Source organism: Doryrhamphus excisus, chromosome 10 (assembly GCF_030265055.1).
Source record: "Doryrhamphus excisus isolate RoL2022-K1 chromosome 10, RoL_Dexc_1.0, whole genome shotgun sequence".
Taxonomy (NCBI): Eukaryota; Metazoa; Chordata; class Actinopteri; order Syngnathiformes; family Syngnathidae; genus Doryrhamphus; species Doryrhamphus excisus.
This window is the reverse complement of record NC_080475.1, coordinates 17602447-17619083: the sequence shown is the minus strand read 5'-3', so window position 1 is coordinate 17619083 and position 16637 is coordinate 17602447. Positions and strand designations below refer to the sequence as shown.

The 16637-nt window shown below is 45.3% G+C and overlaps 1 protein-coding gene across 4 annotated transcripts in view; it reads left to right on the top strand.

Annotated features, from left to right (window-relative positions):
* Positions 1–2514: 2514 nt before the first annotated feature.
* samd11 (sterile alpha motif domain containing 11) overlaps positions 2515–16637 on the top strand; it is a 57930-nt gene continuing 43807 nt past the window's right edge. The window contains exons 1-4 of one of the 4 annotated variants that reach the window (XM_058083217.1): positions 2515–2851; positions 5950–6046; positions 6136–6219; positions 15048–15139. In XM_058083217.1, the coding sequence (XP_057939200.1) occupies positions 15068–15139 (72 nt within the window). In that variant the 5' untranslated portion in view covers positions 2515–2851; positions 5950–6046; positions 6136–6219; positions 15048–15067. Of the gene's footprint in view, positions 2852–5949; positions 6047–6135; positions 6220–13710; positions 14481–15047; positions 15140–16637 lie in introns of those variants that run through there. The other 3 variants (XM_058083216.1, XM_058083214.1, XM_058083215.1) reach the window with 3 other exon arrangements.

Genomic DNA, 16637 nt, shown 5'->3' with positions numbered 1-16637 from the left:
GTGGGGCCGCCAGCCAGGCGAGGAGCAAAAGGCCAGAAGGATTCTGTGGGGCAGGGCACGGGGAGGAGGGGGAGTGGGTGGGGGTGGGGGGGTGTTGCGGGGGGTGTCGGTGGTTGTCGCTGTGGCCCTGTAGCTCTAAGCAACCCCAGGCCCCTCAGTGGGGAATGCACAGCACGCACACACGCATACATATACACGCATGCATGCACATGCTGTTGATGGCAGCTGATGAAAGGATCAAACAACATGGCCGAGCCCCATTTTGCTGTTTTTTGAGTTTGGAATTATGTACATAATTGACATGATGTACAGTCATACTGAACCTTAGAGGTCTGAAACATTTAGATATTTTTTTTTCGCCCAGTCATCCTGTCCGATCAGGATTTTATGCAGCCGATACGATCCCGATAATCCATGAGTGAAATTGGCCGATACTGATACTGATCCCATAGATGCAGTGTAAACGTTTACATGTACTACTGGCTATATTAGGACTCAACAGATTTTTTTCTTGTGAGAGCTACTTTTCCAGAATGAAAATGGCCAAGAGCTACTCATGTTGGGAACATTTATTGTCATGGCTTACTTCCAGCCATTCATTCATTCATTTTCTACTGCTTATCCTCATGAGAGTCGCGGGGGTGCTGGAGCCTATCCCAGCTGTCTTTGGGTGAGGGTACACCCTGGACTGGTGGCCAGCCAATCACAGGGCACATGTAGACAAACAACCATTCCCACTCACATTCATACCTATGGACAATTTGGAGTGGCCAATTAACCTAGCATGTTTTTGGAATGTGGGAGGAAAGCGGAGTACCTGGAGAAAACCCACGCATGCACAAGGAGAACATGCAAACTCCACACAGAGATGGCTGAGGGTGGGTTTGAACTCCTAGCTGTGAGGTCTGTGCGCTAACCACTCGACCGCCGTGCAGCCTACTTCCAGCCAAACAAAGGTTGGTTAGGCTGGTTTTACCACAACAGGAACAACATGCTGGTATCCGCAAGTCAAACGTTGACATCACGCAATCATTCTTCCACCCGGGTGGACAACATCATGGACAACTCTTAAACAAGTCAATGCTTCACCCTTCGAGGAGCACATGATACAACGACATCCGTCAGTTAGCTGCAACGTGTATGAATCCCCTTTCAGTGCCTGATCTCACCCATTGGGGCCAACAGAGAACCATATGTGGACCTGGGCTAGGTGTGTCCGGCCCTGCCGGCTCTGTGCCCCCTCGAGGGAGAGATCGTCCAGGGCGGCTGGCTAATTGAAATGTGTTGGCGACTCATCGACGTCTCGGCTGCCGTTTCAGGCTATTGCCAGCCTGAGTGCTGATTGCTGGTTTCACATCACACGGAGGAAAAAAAAAATCAATAGTATCCGGGAGAGCTTGGGTTTATTCTTCGCAAGGAGACGTTAATGCCCTGCAGAGAAGGGTTTGATATTTATCATTTGTCATTTTGTCCATGCAGATCAGTCTGGACTTTGTATTCTATCTAAATTGCTTTGCGTGCTTGAGGACACGACCAGGTTTCGTTGTAGAAGAATTTATTTTAAATGGAGCGGCTCGGCCAAGCTATTGTTATTTTTTGAATCATTCTAAAAAACTTCTCCTGAAAAAGTCTCTGCTTTGCGCAGTAGTTGTCTTGTGTAAAATTGGATTTTTGCTGTCATGCAATGGCATCTTTGGACTGTTTGGAAGCACAGCCACTTGGTTTCTGTGGCAGGACTAATTTGTCTGTCCATCGGTTTGGTAGCTAACACAATGCAAGCATCTGCACATTTCAAATGTCTATTGAAATGTTCAATGTGGATCCAATGTGGTTCCAATTGTTTCTTAGACACATTATGTATCCAATTGGATAAGGTTTCGAAAAGAGGTGATTTCTAGGGTCAAAAACAGAATGCAGAGTGATGAAAAACTCTTGCTGGAGTTAAGAATGTTCTTGGATGAATAATCACCTTTCTTTAGTTTTGGTTGACTTCCAGGAGCCTAATTTGGAATCAACATGTGCTCGTACAGGTGATCCCTTCCCGGGATCTGTTGAAGGCTAATGTAGGCTACTATCTGGGCTCCGGCTGTTGCCGCTGCTAGCCTTCAAACATGAAGTGAGCCCTTTGAAAAATGGATTGTGGAAGAGATAAGGAATAATTTATGTTTCTATCACTGCCTCACACAAACATGGTGGGGAATACTGTGCCAATAACTCCCACAAACTCAGAGAGGCACGCTATCTTTTACAGCACAAATTATTAACAGTGCAGGGGAGGAGATACCTCGCTTTTTTTTCCTTTTGGCAACATAAACCCGACTCGTTGGGTGCATCGGACAGCTTTATTATGAAATATAACGCAGCGGACACACTGATTCAATTGTTCCTGTTCACATTACAATTAAAGTTTTATTTCAGCAAACGTAAAGCATGTCTGTGTGTGTGGCGGGTCTCCCATGAGCGGTATGTGTGCATCTCGCAAATAAAATGAGGAAGGGAGGGAGCGAAGAGGGGCTGTTGAGGGAGGATACCCGGGGTCGGGCGTCTGCTCGCCTCTGTCGGCTGGCGTTGACAGCTACAGACTGCTGGTCTAAAATGAGAATCCTCCTGGGCTGCCTGCCTGCCCATCCAGCAAGAAAATAAATCCCATGTGGAAGAGGACGCTGTGTGGGATCACAGACAGCCGCCTGACCCCTCAGATCCGCTGGGGGAGGCTCAGGACGCCGGCACGACACCGTGCCCCCACCCCCTCCTTCCAGCCCCCTCATTGGTCTCGTGTTGCCCTACGCCAACTTTCATGCTTTCATTCTGGACTTTGGTGATCCTTCACTTGGTCATCGTTTTGCCAATGGTACGTTTACATGACTGCTACCAAATCGATTTTTAAGAAATCGTATTTTTCACATAAATATGTTTCACATAAACTATGTATTTATCTGTGGCGGGTTGCCATCAATATAAATTGACGACCGCAAAATACTTGGCGTTCTCTTAAAAAAAAAATAAACAATTGGTGCTATTTGCTCACTCTGGCTCACATTCATCATGTCATGCTCCATCTGAACTGAATGAAGTGTAGTTACACCTCAGTCCAGTAGATGGCATCGCAAGTCGACATGGTCAGCTGCAGCCAGCAGGTTGCTAACATGTGAGTGCTAACCGATAGACAATCGAACAAACCAAAAAAATGACAGTTAAAACACAACAGTGAACAGCCATTCCGTGCGAGTAAAACAAACACATCCATTTTAATTGTTATAAGTGCCCACAAAGCATGCTGGGTACTCCAGCTGTACCTGAAATATGCTATCCTACAAAATAGTGAGATATAGGAATGGGCGATACAAAGGATATGTCATTGAAACAATGTTATTTGGCCCATGATAGAAATTTCAATGCGATGTTTACTTATTTTGATGAGAAAATCCAGCCGTATCCCGCAAAATTGAAAGCAACACGCTGCGTGGCAAAAGTATGTCCTTCATGGTGCAGAGCTGCTCCCCTAAGTTACTAATCCTCACCTCGATGGTGGCAAATAAACTGCAGTTTTTAATGTATCATCATCAGTGGGGATTGGGGGATAAGGACTAGCTAGGCATGCTTCACACCCAGCAGGAGAAAGCAGGAGGAGCCACGGAAGCCATGCTCAAGGGATAGTTGGGATTTGTTGACATGAAGTTGTATGACGCCCCCGTAAGCAGTGAAGTCCGTCAACAGCGACCAACTCCCCACTGGGTGTCCTGGGCCGAGTTCTGGTGGGATTTGCTGAGGAAAGTAGTTCCATTGGTTGCATTTGATCGAAAGTAGCAGGAAGGTAATACGACCAACACTTATTAGGTCCGTAAAGTAAATGACACAGCGCAAAATGGTGCACGCGTACACATAGTGTTGCACGCTACACTGCAAAAGAAAGGCAACCTTTCAATAGCTTAACATTACACTACAGTGTGTGACTTTTTGGTTTGTTTAATTGATTTAAAGGCTCTTGACATTCCAATTACTCTTGAGAAATTAAAGTTTATTGCTTTTGATAGGATGTACTCTAATTATTACGCCATAAATGAATGAAAACATGAAAAATGTTGCCAATAGTATTGATTATCTGGAACTAGCATTTAGGACAATCATCATCTAGGAAAATGTGTTATGGTGACATGAACTTCCATGTAGGAAGTTCCATTTCTATAGTATTGTACCTTGAGAAGATATACTGTGTTAACAATTATTGCTGAAATGTGAAATATTGTATTCAGTAGATGCTTCCATTTGGTCAGGCTCTTGTAACGATACTGTTGACAGTCTCACACGTTAGTTTTTTTTTTTTTTAGCTGTTTCTCAGCAGCAGTGGTTACAAATGTGGCCTAGGACTGTCTGGCCACATGCTGAAATTGGGCACTAAATTCCATTCAGGGAATTGCATTGAAAAGGCCAAAAAGATGCGTACCGCATGAGGTGAACCATATCACACTGCTTGGTGGACATGGCTGTCACCTCTGTGTTTACACAGGAATGTCAGAATAAGAACAAAAACCAGAGGATTTCAAACAAACTGTACACACTAATGTGCTGTGTCACATACACGACATTGACTTACTTTGTTGAGGTCAAATTGTAGTCATAATACAGCAATGTTCAAACTTTGCCCACCAAGGACCAGAAACGATACATCCGTCGTCAACAACAACAGCATAGAAACCAAGGATTGGAGAGAACAGGATTGCCGACTCTGCCGCAAACAAATGGAACATAACAGGGAGAGGTGGGCGGGACTAGGTGAACAATACAGTACGATGTATTCACTCGCTCTGAAGTCTATAAGTCTCTGTGACATCACAGAGAGCCACTGTTAGAAAAAGCTCTCTGAAACCAAACGTTCAGAGCCATCCAAACCTCCTTCAGGGCTCACGTCCAAATACACAAACTTGATGGTCTGAAACTTTGGTATGGTTTAACACCAGAATACTACATTCTAACTACAGATATCGGTCAGAATGGTTTAACACCAGAATACTGCATTCTAACTACAGTTATAGAATGGTTTAACACCAGAATACTACATTCTAACTACAGTTATAGAATGGTTTAACACCAGAATAGTACATTCTAACTACAGTTATAGAATGGTTTAACAACAGAATACTACATTCTAACTACAGTTATAGAATGGTTTAACACCAGAATACTACATTCTAACTACACCAGAATACTACATTCTAACTACAGTCATAGGTCTGAATGGTTTAACACCAGAATACTACATTCTAACTACACCAGAATACTACATTCTAACTACACCAAAACACTACATTCTAACTACAGTTATACGTCAGAATGGTTTAACACCAGAATACTACATTCTAACTACAGTTATAGAATGGTTTAACACCAGGATACTACATTCTAACTACACCAGAATACTACATTCTAACTACAGTCATAGGTCTGACTGGTTTAACACCAGAATACTACATTCTAACTACACCAGAATACTACATTCTAACTACACCAAAATACTACATTCTAACTACACCAGAATACTACATTCTAACTACACCAGAATATTACATTCTAAATACACCAGAATACTACATTCTAACTACACCAGAATACTACATTCTAACTACACCAGAATTCTACATTCTAACTACAGTTATAGGTGAGAAAAGGGGAAAGCATCATAGGTTCCCTGTATTGCTCTTAAATAAGATCAAACATCTAAGTTGTTTTTGTAATCATCCGTTGTGCTTTGATGAGGTAATATGATAGGCAACATTTTTTCTGAGCAGTTAAGAATTGATTTAGTGCTTTAAATAGTTAATTACTCTCGTCCCGTCCCGGGTGTCTGGGTGGCGACAGTGTGCTTGCATGTTTGTGTGTTGTGTTGGGGGGAGGTTTGATGGAGGGCGGTTGGGGGGGTTCACTGAGACTCTTCTATCTGTCTTTTTCCAGGCCAGCCGTGCAGGCCCAGCTATATATTTTGCAGCTCCTGTCTGAAAGAGTGTCTCCAAGCGCTCGGGGTGGGCTCCAGCCCTCTGATGGTTTTCCAGTGAGTATTTGTCAGGTCAGACTGTGCACCGCCCGCCGGTCTCCACTCCTCTCCCTGGGTTATTTATTACCGCTCTCCCCCGCCTACAGCGTTGCGGCTCGCAGCCGCTGCCAGTAACGGCGCAGAGGCAGGGGCCCCTCCGGAGGGGGGTTGCCGAAGGACGGAGAGGAAAGGTAATGGACTTGTAAACAGGCACTTCTGAGTTGTTGTTTGCAGAAGCCCACGCGTGTTATTGTGTTGGTGCTTCACTAGGCATTGTTAGTAAGTTGATGGGAATTAGCGTTCATTATATATAAATAGTATATTATATATAAAGCATCATAGGTCGCCGATGATGCTCTTTTTTTAGCCCTTTGTATTGAGTTATAGAATCCTATAGAGCAGCTACACACCACCACCAGCACAGAAAGCATTCTAGATCTTCCAGAATCTGCACCTATTCCAGCTGTATTTCCAAAATGGTCTGTTTATTCGTTTATTATTTTGTTTATGTAGTTTATTCGACCCACAGCCCACCTACGGGCACGCCCAATCCACCATGGGTGGTCACACTCCCAAGCGTTCCTGAAGACGTCCAGACTACTGCCGAACCCCACTGTCTAATTTTCTTGGTATAGTAGTTGATAATAAACTAATGAACTAATGACCCCTGACCCCATGTATGAACTCAGAGTGCTAACGTAGGTCTACATTTACTAAGCGCCCATAATCTTGTCACAACACTGGTAGTGGAAACGTGGCCATTAAACGTCTTTGCGGGACGACCCCCGTTGAAAAACCCTTGGGTAGACACACACCGACCTGGTGAAAAAGGCTATTAACTCATTCACTGCCAAGGAAGTCAATAGACGTCTTCTTGCTAGCTCTTTCCTCCCAGGCATAAGTAGGGTATACAAGTGGTCTTGGAGGTACTTAGGAACCACCTCTGTTCCTATACTGTGACATATGTAAATCAGCTCTTGGTGTAAGTTGGAACCTACACCTAAATTGTACCTATGGTAATGGTAATGGTTTTATTTCATTTGAACATGCATCAGATTCCAATTGAGTGCATCCCATAATCAGTTCCCAGTTCCACATGTCCAAAAGGAGTAGGAAGAAGCAAAGCTTATTAAATCCTATCCCTCCATCTGGTACTTTTACAATCAGTAACTGTTACATTTGTTCACTTCTTGCTTTCCATAATACAGTTTAAGGTTTTTATTTATTTATTATTTTTTTTTAATAATGTACCTCGTATCGAAGTAGAAGGTGATATGACCATCCAATGACATAATGGGTACCATAGTAAGTGTCAATATAGTGATATATATAGCACATCATGACTGGTTCAAGACTCTTCATCCTTGTATTTAGCAAACATCAACTGCTTGTATTGTTTCTTGGATTGGCTCATCGTTGTGCATTGTTTGAGGTCCTTACTCAATCCATTCCATAGTTTGATTCCACATACTGAAATGCTATGGCTTTTTAACGTAGTCCTAGCATAGAAGTGTTTCAAATGTACTTCGTCCCTGAGATCATATTTCTCCTCTCTTGTAGAGAAGTACCTATATTAATTTCTAAGTCACTCACACTCTAAACAGAACATGTGAAGGGCATATAAAGTACAATGAAACGACTAAGAGAGAACAACTCCTTGCCTTAATCCCTGTGGTTTGTCAAATATTGTCCCAGGGGTAACCTCCTCTTCTTCTCCAAAATCATTTCGTAATAGTGAACAGAATCCATGACCCCTCTTTCATTCATTAAAATTCATTCATCTTTACCCTTGATGATAGTCGGTTTTCGTAGGAGCACTGCCTGTTGTAATGTGGTGTCCGATGGCCGGAAACTTTAAGGAGGCAGACTTACGGTTCGCCCAGGCTTGGCATATTTATTTCAACGTATAATCAACATATAATCAACGGTGTCAAAAAAATTATTTGAATTATCCCCTACCAAAAAAAAAAACAGCGAGAAAAATCTATTGACTCCTATCAATGAAAGACTATACTGTAATGGGGTTGTAGCAACACAGCCACCCGGCACTCTGCCCTCCCCAGGAAGCCCCAGCTACTCCTTTATAGGGCTGTCAATCTGCCCAGAATGCCCCACTATAGTCCCAAACACATCTCATAATGTAACTCTTCACAAATCCCCATAAAACCTACAACCCCCTCCCCAGTACATGGTATGGCCCGAGATGTCAATCATGACATCACCAAACCTATAAACCCAGAGACTCTTGGCGGCTCCTCCCCAACATTCCTGCAGGTGACTCCATTGGTAAGCATCCACAGGTACACAAGAGGAACTCTGTACACCTGTTCCTAAGAAATCCCAAATCCTAAATGGCTGTTGATGCAATACTATTATAATTGAAGTAAATTTCAATAAACAATGAAATCATGAATATCATAAGAGATAAGTGATGAGTTCTGACTCTTGGGAGACATCATAAAGTTTATAAAGTGAACTAATAAGCGCTGTTATTCTTCCTCAGTTTAGCTTCATGGACGCAAGCATGTATTCTTCCGCTATGCGCTCTGTAACTAGTTCTCGAGCGAGTCATGTGTCATGTTCACAAATTATGTTTTTAATGGGACTGTCAAAAAATAACTTGTTTATGGCAGTAACTCACTGATTTAATGAATCATGTTAGCGTAATTAATGCATGCGCATCACGGGAAGGCACACCTCTCTGGTGGGACGGCAAATGAAGGCAAGTGGAGCATCCCCACGGAACAAAACCTGCTTGTCTATTTGAACATGCATCAAGTTACAATGGAATACACCACATAATTCCATTATAATAACAATAATAATACTTCCGGTCACAGTTCCACGTGCCCAAAAGGAGCAGGTCCTACCCCATTTATTCACTTCTGTATTACAGCTGTAATTTTTTCAATACATACAATAAAATACAATACAGTACAATACAATACAAGAGGTGATAAGGTAGCATAACCATATGGTGATGTAATGGTGATTTTTCATAATCATGATAAATAATTATCATAAATGTAATAATGGTGACATATTTACACACACTGTGAATTCTGAACATTAAATCACTTTGTTACGCTTGCATGTGTGGGCCAAATAAACAGAAAAAGAATAAGTGGATATTCTTATCATGCACTTCATAAGTCTAAGATACAATTTGCTGCATTTAAAGGGGAACTGTACTTTTGTTTTTTGCCCAACATTCCCAACCCTTATGTGAAACATGAACACATATTTCTTTCCCTTCTCTGTGCATTATAACACAAGAAAAATAGTTAATATGAGCTAGCTAACAACACACGTCATTTGGACACACCTATTTCAACTACGAAGCCCTGTAAAAATGACCCTACAACGTTTTATTGTTTTACATCCATGGGGACTCCGGTTTCCTCCCACATTCCAAAAACATGCTAGGTTAATTAGCCACTCCAAATTGTCCATAGGTATGAATATGAGTGTGAATGGTTGTTTGTCTACGTATACGTATGTCCCCTGTGTTTGGCTGGCCACCAGTCCAGGGTGTACCCCGCCTCTCGCCCGAAGACAGCTGGGATAGGCTCCAGCACACCCGCGACCCTTGTGAGGATAAGCGGTAGAAAATGAATGAATGAATGAATTTTGCCCCTTATGGTGCTTATGGCCTCATCGGGCTGTGACCTTCAGCGTTTACTGGGACGGTTTGCATCTGAGTGTGAAGCTTCTGGGATGAGACTCAGTACCTCCAAATCAGAGGCTATGGTTCTCAGTCGGAAAAGGGTGGCATGCTCCCTCTGGGTTGAGAATGAGGTCCTGCCCCAGGTGGAGGAGTTTAAGTATCTTGTGGTCTTGTTCACGAGTGAGGGAAGGTGGGAGCGTGAGGTCGACAGACGGATCGGCGCAGCCTCAGCAGTAATGCAGTCGCTGTACCAGACCATCCTGGTGAAAAGAAAGCTGAGCCGGAAGGCAAAGCTCTCAATTTACCGGTCGATCTATGTTCCCACCCTCACCTATGGTCATGAGCTTTGGGTCGTGACCGAAAGAATGAGATGGCGGAAATGAGTTTCCTCCGTAGGGTAGCTGGACTCACCCCAAGAGATAGGGTGAGGAACTCAGTTATCTGGGAGGGGCTCAGAGTAGAGCCGCTTCTCCTTCGCATCGAGAGGAGTCAGTTGAGGTGGCTCGGGCATCTAGTCTGGATGCCTCCCGGACCCCTCTCTGGTGAGGTGTTCCGGACATGTCCAGCTGGGAAAAGGCCCCGGGGCAGACCTAGGACACGCTGGAGGGATTATGTCTCACAGCTGGCCTGGGAACGCCTTGGTGTCCTCCCGGTGGAGATGGAGGAGGTGGCCGGGGACCGATAAGTCTGGGCTTCCCTACTGAGACTGTTGCCCCTGCGACCCGGACCCGGATAAGTGGAGGATGGATGGATGGATGGATGAATGAATTTTGCTCAAGATGCAGATTGAGAATTATTTTCCAAGTTTGCTGTTGCAGCCTGCTGACATTAGGACCAAAAGCATTTGAGTAGATAGATAGAGCTTGCTACTTGTTGCAGTTGGCACCCACTGTGTGAAGTCATCACTGCCCACTACAGCAACAGAGGGGAACAGTATTGGACAGCACACCTTCATTTTGGGGGTCCAAACTTAGACCAGAGGTCTGCATATTGCATATCTGGCTCATATTCTTCCATGCAACAGAAGAGAGCTATCATTTGTTGATCTTGTGGAGTTGAGAGGTTAAGCAAAGTTTTCTCTTCAAACGTACGTAAGAAAAACAGTGCAAAAGTCTGCAGTGAGTTAAAGTGATAGGTGAGGATGTGAAATTTGAAACGTTGACTTCTTAAAGGTTCGGGGAACCCCTCCAGCGTGAGTCACGACTTGGGACGGTGAGTGTGCGTGTGAGTGGGTGCGGGGGCTCCCTTTTATGACAGCTTTCAGCACAGGGCTCTCCTGATGGTGCCACCACCTCAAATTTCCATCAAGACACTTTGACATTTTGGGTAAAGGTTGGTTCGATAGCGAGACAGTGTCAACACTTCTCATGTATGAGTCCTCCTAGAAATGGCTGCTTGAGAAGGCACACCATTAAATGTCAGCCAGTCTCCATTTATGTCAGAGCTACTGTTCAATGTGCTCATAAACAGGGGAGGTGACATTATTGTTTACTTCCAAATGTATCTGCTTTCATTCTGCATGCTGCATTGCACTGATTTGCGTCTCCTTTTCATGCCAAGCCACCTTTTGGCTCCTCCATTCCCTCCACGTATCACAGGTCCAAACGGAGACTTGTCTATCTTCATCTCTGCTGTGGTGGCGGCCATATGTTTTTGTTCATGTCTGCAGTGGCTTTGCCTGCCCGGTTCTGGCTTCAGACCCTTTCACCAGATCTGGCCACGCTGTGGTCTCTGGTTCTCCTGTGTAGCGCCCCCGCCTGCAGTGCGGTGTGCCTCCTTCCTGTGTGTGTCAGAGGCCATTTGGTCTGATTTATGGACCCCTTGGACTCGCAGCACTTGGACCCCAGCTCTTTTGCTGGAATCGCTATTCCATGTGTCGGAGGAGATTCCACCTGGGTGGTTCTCCACTGATGGGGGTCAGATGTAGACCTGCTTACAAGTTCCAGGAGCTCAGGGCAGCCTACCCTGCTCAGTGTGCAGGGGGTAAGGTGCTTTAGTGAAATGTGCTTCCCAGGTGAAAGCAACATGCGCTTAGCATCTAACCAGCCGTTTCTTCTGAACTTTTCTACGACTACATCTGCTTTGGTCTCAGACAAACTAGTAAACATCTATTTTTAAAAATGGACATTGTGCCACGAGTGAATGCAGAGTCTCAGCACACCTGAAGATACACAGGTGCGTAGGAAGCAGGCGTAGCCAACAAAGTATTCAAAAAGAGGTTCCTGCACACTGTGTCGCTCTCATTCATTCGTTTATTTAGGTAACGTTTCGGTCCGTTTGACCTTCATCAGACATATTACATCATGGGGCATTTGACTGTATTGACATTGAGTCATTGTTGGTATAGAATTAGCTAGTTAGCTTTAAATGTTAGCCTAGAAATGTTAGACCAAGTTAACTTCATTAGACTATGATTGTCTGAAACTTCTCTGTGTGGAGTTCAAATGTTGTTGGAATGGAATGGCCTTTATTGTCATTATACAAGATGTACAACGAAATTGGAGAAAATAGAGTCCATAGACAAACACATAGACACATAAAATAAGCAAAAAAGCACTGAAAGGGAGAGCCGTGAGCCGCTGCGTCTGTGCGCGCCGCCATCTTGAAGTTCATCTGTTCCTGTACCTATTCCCCGTCTACTTAAAAACCACACCGCCAAAACATGCATGTGGCTCTAAACGGTCCTTAGCAGAGAATGTGATTGACTTGTGACCAGCCCAGGGTGTACACTACCACTCACTCAAAGTCAGCTGGGGTAGGCTCCAGCTCACCCATGATCCTAATGCAGTTATTCCCAACCAGGGATACTTGGACCCCTAATGGTTTGTGTCAACTTATCTATGAAAACAAATCAAGAACTTGACATGAATCATTGCATCACTGCACTGACCTCATTGAACTACACCAGCAAATGTCTTATGGACAATTCATGCCAACACTCAATCCATCCCATAATACAGGGTGCAGCTTGCATCTCTATTGTTAGCATCACAACATGGCAAACTGCTTTCACCTGTCAGTGGGATCACTAGTTCAAATGAACCAAAGCATGAAAATAGAGTTTGGCAGATATTTCATGTTCACAAAAACAGTCCTGTGTGAAATGCAGTTGACAGATGAAAATATTTTTCTCTTGCTGGGAATCACCAAATACAATAACTTCTGCCTGAACTTGTTTTGTAAACAGAAGACATAAGCATGTGACATCACAAAAGAACAGTTTTGCAGCGCCCTCTGAAACCGAGCATTTTGAGCCATCCCAAACGTCTTTCAGGGTTCACTTCCAAAAGCGCAAACCTCATTATCTGAAACTCTGGCATGGTTTAACACCAGAATACGACATTCTAACTACATTTATAGGTCAGAAAAGGGGACAAAGCATCATTGGTCCGCTTTAAGTCAACGAATGTAACAGCAGTTGCAAACTAACATGTATATGGAGTTCTCACCCATGGACTTAAACCAGAACTTCAGAACCCTTCAGGGAAAAGCTAATGGTGATAGGTCCTCCAGGGTTGTGTTCAAGTCAAGTCTTCAAATGTGTGCTCTGTGTCCATCATGCCTCACGAGGAACATTTGGATTCACCTGCAAGTGGAGATGCAACTTCCCCATGCATGCTCACTCAAACATGGTGCCATTTTAGGCGTCGTCCCTCGCGCCCCCCCCTTCTTTTTTGTGTGTCTCCCGCCGAGCCTCTGCTGTTTAAATGGGCCAAGTTGAGACGCGGCGGTGAGTGCAAATCTAGTTTGGTCGGCGCCTCTGAACGTCATCTTGACTCCACTCAAAAGCACAGTCATACAAGCGTTCAGAAGAGTCCGAAAGCTGGAAGATTACGCTGTATAAGTAGGCAAATGCAACACAAGTGCAGGAAAAGATGACATAGAAGTTTGAATGTGCACAAACTAAGCGCAAATGTGCGCCACGATTTCCACAAAAGTGCCTATTGCCCAAGCCAAAGACACATTCATAAAAAGTAGGCAGGACGAGGAGGTGCGAGCGTTAATGATCCCCTATGCATCACCATGTCCGCGCCCAGTGCGCTCAGCATGCCGGGTATTAGCAGAGAGTGTGTGTGGGTGCATGTGGGAGGTAGGAAGCTGTGGGGCTGGCGGAGAGCGCTGCCGCCGCTGCGAGCGTCACACTGCTGAATGGGAATCTATCCGGCAACTCCAGCAGACCGCTGTCTCATACGCGCACCCTGCGTAAAACCAAGCGGCGCGTCTCCAAGTCTGGCTCGGGCCGGCCCACAGGCGGCGAGTAGGTGCTCGGGTCGGACGGACACTTTTTGCTCCGCACTTGTTCCCGACTCAACAACAACAACAACAACAACATGCCTGCCATCAAGAAGGAGCGTCTGGACGGGGACGACATGGCTTTGGCCGCCTTCAACCAGTCCGAATACCTGGCCCCTTTAAATGCCGCCGCGATCCCCGTGGTGACCCCGCACCCGCCGCCTTACGAGCACATTTTGGCCCAGCATCGTGCGTACTTGGGGCTTCACGACTCGACGCTGCATCACCAGCACCTCCAGCACCCCACGGACGACTTGATGCTGGAGAGATTCTCCTCCATACCGGACTTTCAGCCTTTCTTTGACAACGGGGAGCCTTGTATCGAGGTGGAATGCGGGGAAAACAAGGCTTTGCTTTATATTAACAAACTATGTCAAGGCAGTAAAGGACCCTCGATTAAATACAGGGGCGAGTGGCTCACTCCCAACGAATTCCAATTTGTGAGTGGCAGAGAGACCGCCAAAGACTGGAAACGGAGTATTAGACACAAAGGTAAACTGGTGTTTATTTCCACACTTATTGCTTATTAGATGAGATGGGACAAAGCATATTGCATCCACTTTGGGCTGCTGCCTTTCACTACACATCAGGAAGTGGAAACATGTGGCGTGGGTCACAAATAAATGACGTATTTATTAATAATACACAGTATTGCTATGAAAACTGTTTTCTTTATATCTGCTTTTAACATCCACGTTTTATGTTGCACTTTAACTCCACCAATGAGTGGTATTTACCTGTAAAGTGTACTATGTACTATTTCTCACAAGACACAGGGTGAGGTGAGACATGCTCACATGTGTTGGTGGAGGGTGTTGCCCCCCCCAAGCCAAATAGTCTAAAATGGGGATTTTTCTGGACACACGACAGGAGGCTACTGTGAATCTGACTGGGCTAGTTCAAACTGTGCAGTGATGACTTGTGTATGCTCTCCTGTCACATTACTTACTGGCGACCTATAAGGAGAAACTATCCCAAGTGAGAGGTGATGCCCGCTTCAGGTGGTGTTGGGATCAGCTCTCTTCCTCTCACTCAGCTGGTCATGTCTTTGTCTCACAGGGAAAAGTCTCAAGACGCTCATGTCCAAAGGAATCTTACAGGTGCATCCTCCGATCTGCGACTGCCCCGGCTGTCGAATCTCATCTCCAGTGGTAAGAATATTTCATTTTGTGTCACCTTTGGTGGCACTTACATTAGGCTGGGTGGGGGGGGGGGTGTATTGAATGTGGAGAAGTTTGGGGTTGTTGCCTTGCTGTGCTCGATGGGGATGTTTTGTACTCAAAAGCTATGTTTCCACTGATCGGTCCAGTTTGGAACAGTAAACCCTGATCTGGCTTCTCAGGGCTCCTTGGTCTCCAGGCGGGATAGCAGGATAGCAATGATATTTTCTATCATTTTGTCTTTGACGCAAGTGATTTTATGAAAAGTACATTAGATGTTTGAAAAATGTTTTTCTTTATTTTTCTCAAGCTGATGTGCCTCTCACTTGAAAAGCTCTATTATAGACCATGTGACGTAGTTTAATATGTGAGAAAGCAGCAATAAATATAATTGCAGTATTTGCACAGTTGCATGATGGGAAAGTGTATTTGGGGAGCAATTGGTCTTTATAGTGAAGACCGAACAGACACGTGTCTGATTTCTGTCAGTGTGAATTGCGGATGCACTTCCCCACTTTTGAAAGCATCAAACGGCCATTTACCCAGGGACAGTTTGCGTGTGCGCACGTGTGAGCCATAAAATGTTGGTCAGTCAGCCTCCCCCCCCGGCCGGCTCCCTGGGGCCATGACGCCAAACCTGGAGGCCTTGCAGGTGTGTCACGATTAAGGCATCGGCTTTCTGTGTCGGCTTTGTGCAAGTGCCATCACCTCCTGATCTGTTCACACAGGTGCGCGGAGTGTGTATGTGTGTGTTTTCATTACCACGGAGCACATCTGTTGTCGCTCCCAAACCTTAATCTTGAGGGAAGGGTGTAAGAGGCTTAGCGAGCTACTGAGTGCGGCTTCTGCTGATTGTTGCGTGTGAGATATGCAAGGTGAAGGTGGGCTGGATAGGTCGGAGGGGTTTGAGTGATACAGGTAAACTGGTGGCATTTTTCCCTCGGCTCCACCCAGAAACAGCCAAAGCCGATCACCGGAGGGAGGTACCGGCTGGAAGAGCGGATGCATAAGTCTTGTGTGCACGTGTTTACGCTCACGCATTGTGTTAGCGTTGACTGACTCTTTGGCCTGTCGAGGCTCATCCTGTTCAAGCTCCATTTCTAGATGTGATGGAGTGAAACTTTCTTATTGACGTCAGTCGGGAGACCAGGGCCTTAAGGTTGTTGTTGTTGTTGTTGTTGTTATGGCCCTCGTTTTCTCATCTGTCGGTGAAGCCTGAAGTTTAAACCCGGCGAGTGAATACCACCACGATGCCTGTGGGCACACACACACACACACGCATACACACACACACACTTGCACGCACCCACAGACGAAGAATGTCAGCAGTTTCACGCGAGGGCAGCGAGGGTGAGACGGAGGGACGTCAGCGGGGCTTGTATGGCCTCTGCTGGCGTCTACTCCCCCCCACCCCCAACCCCCCAACACACACTCCTTCGGGGCATGACAGCCAGCACACCCCCTCCCCTTCATGCTCACTCACACACAC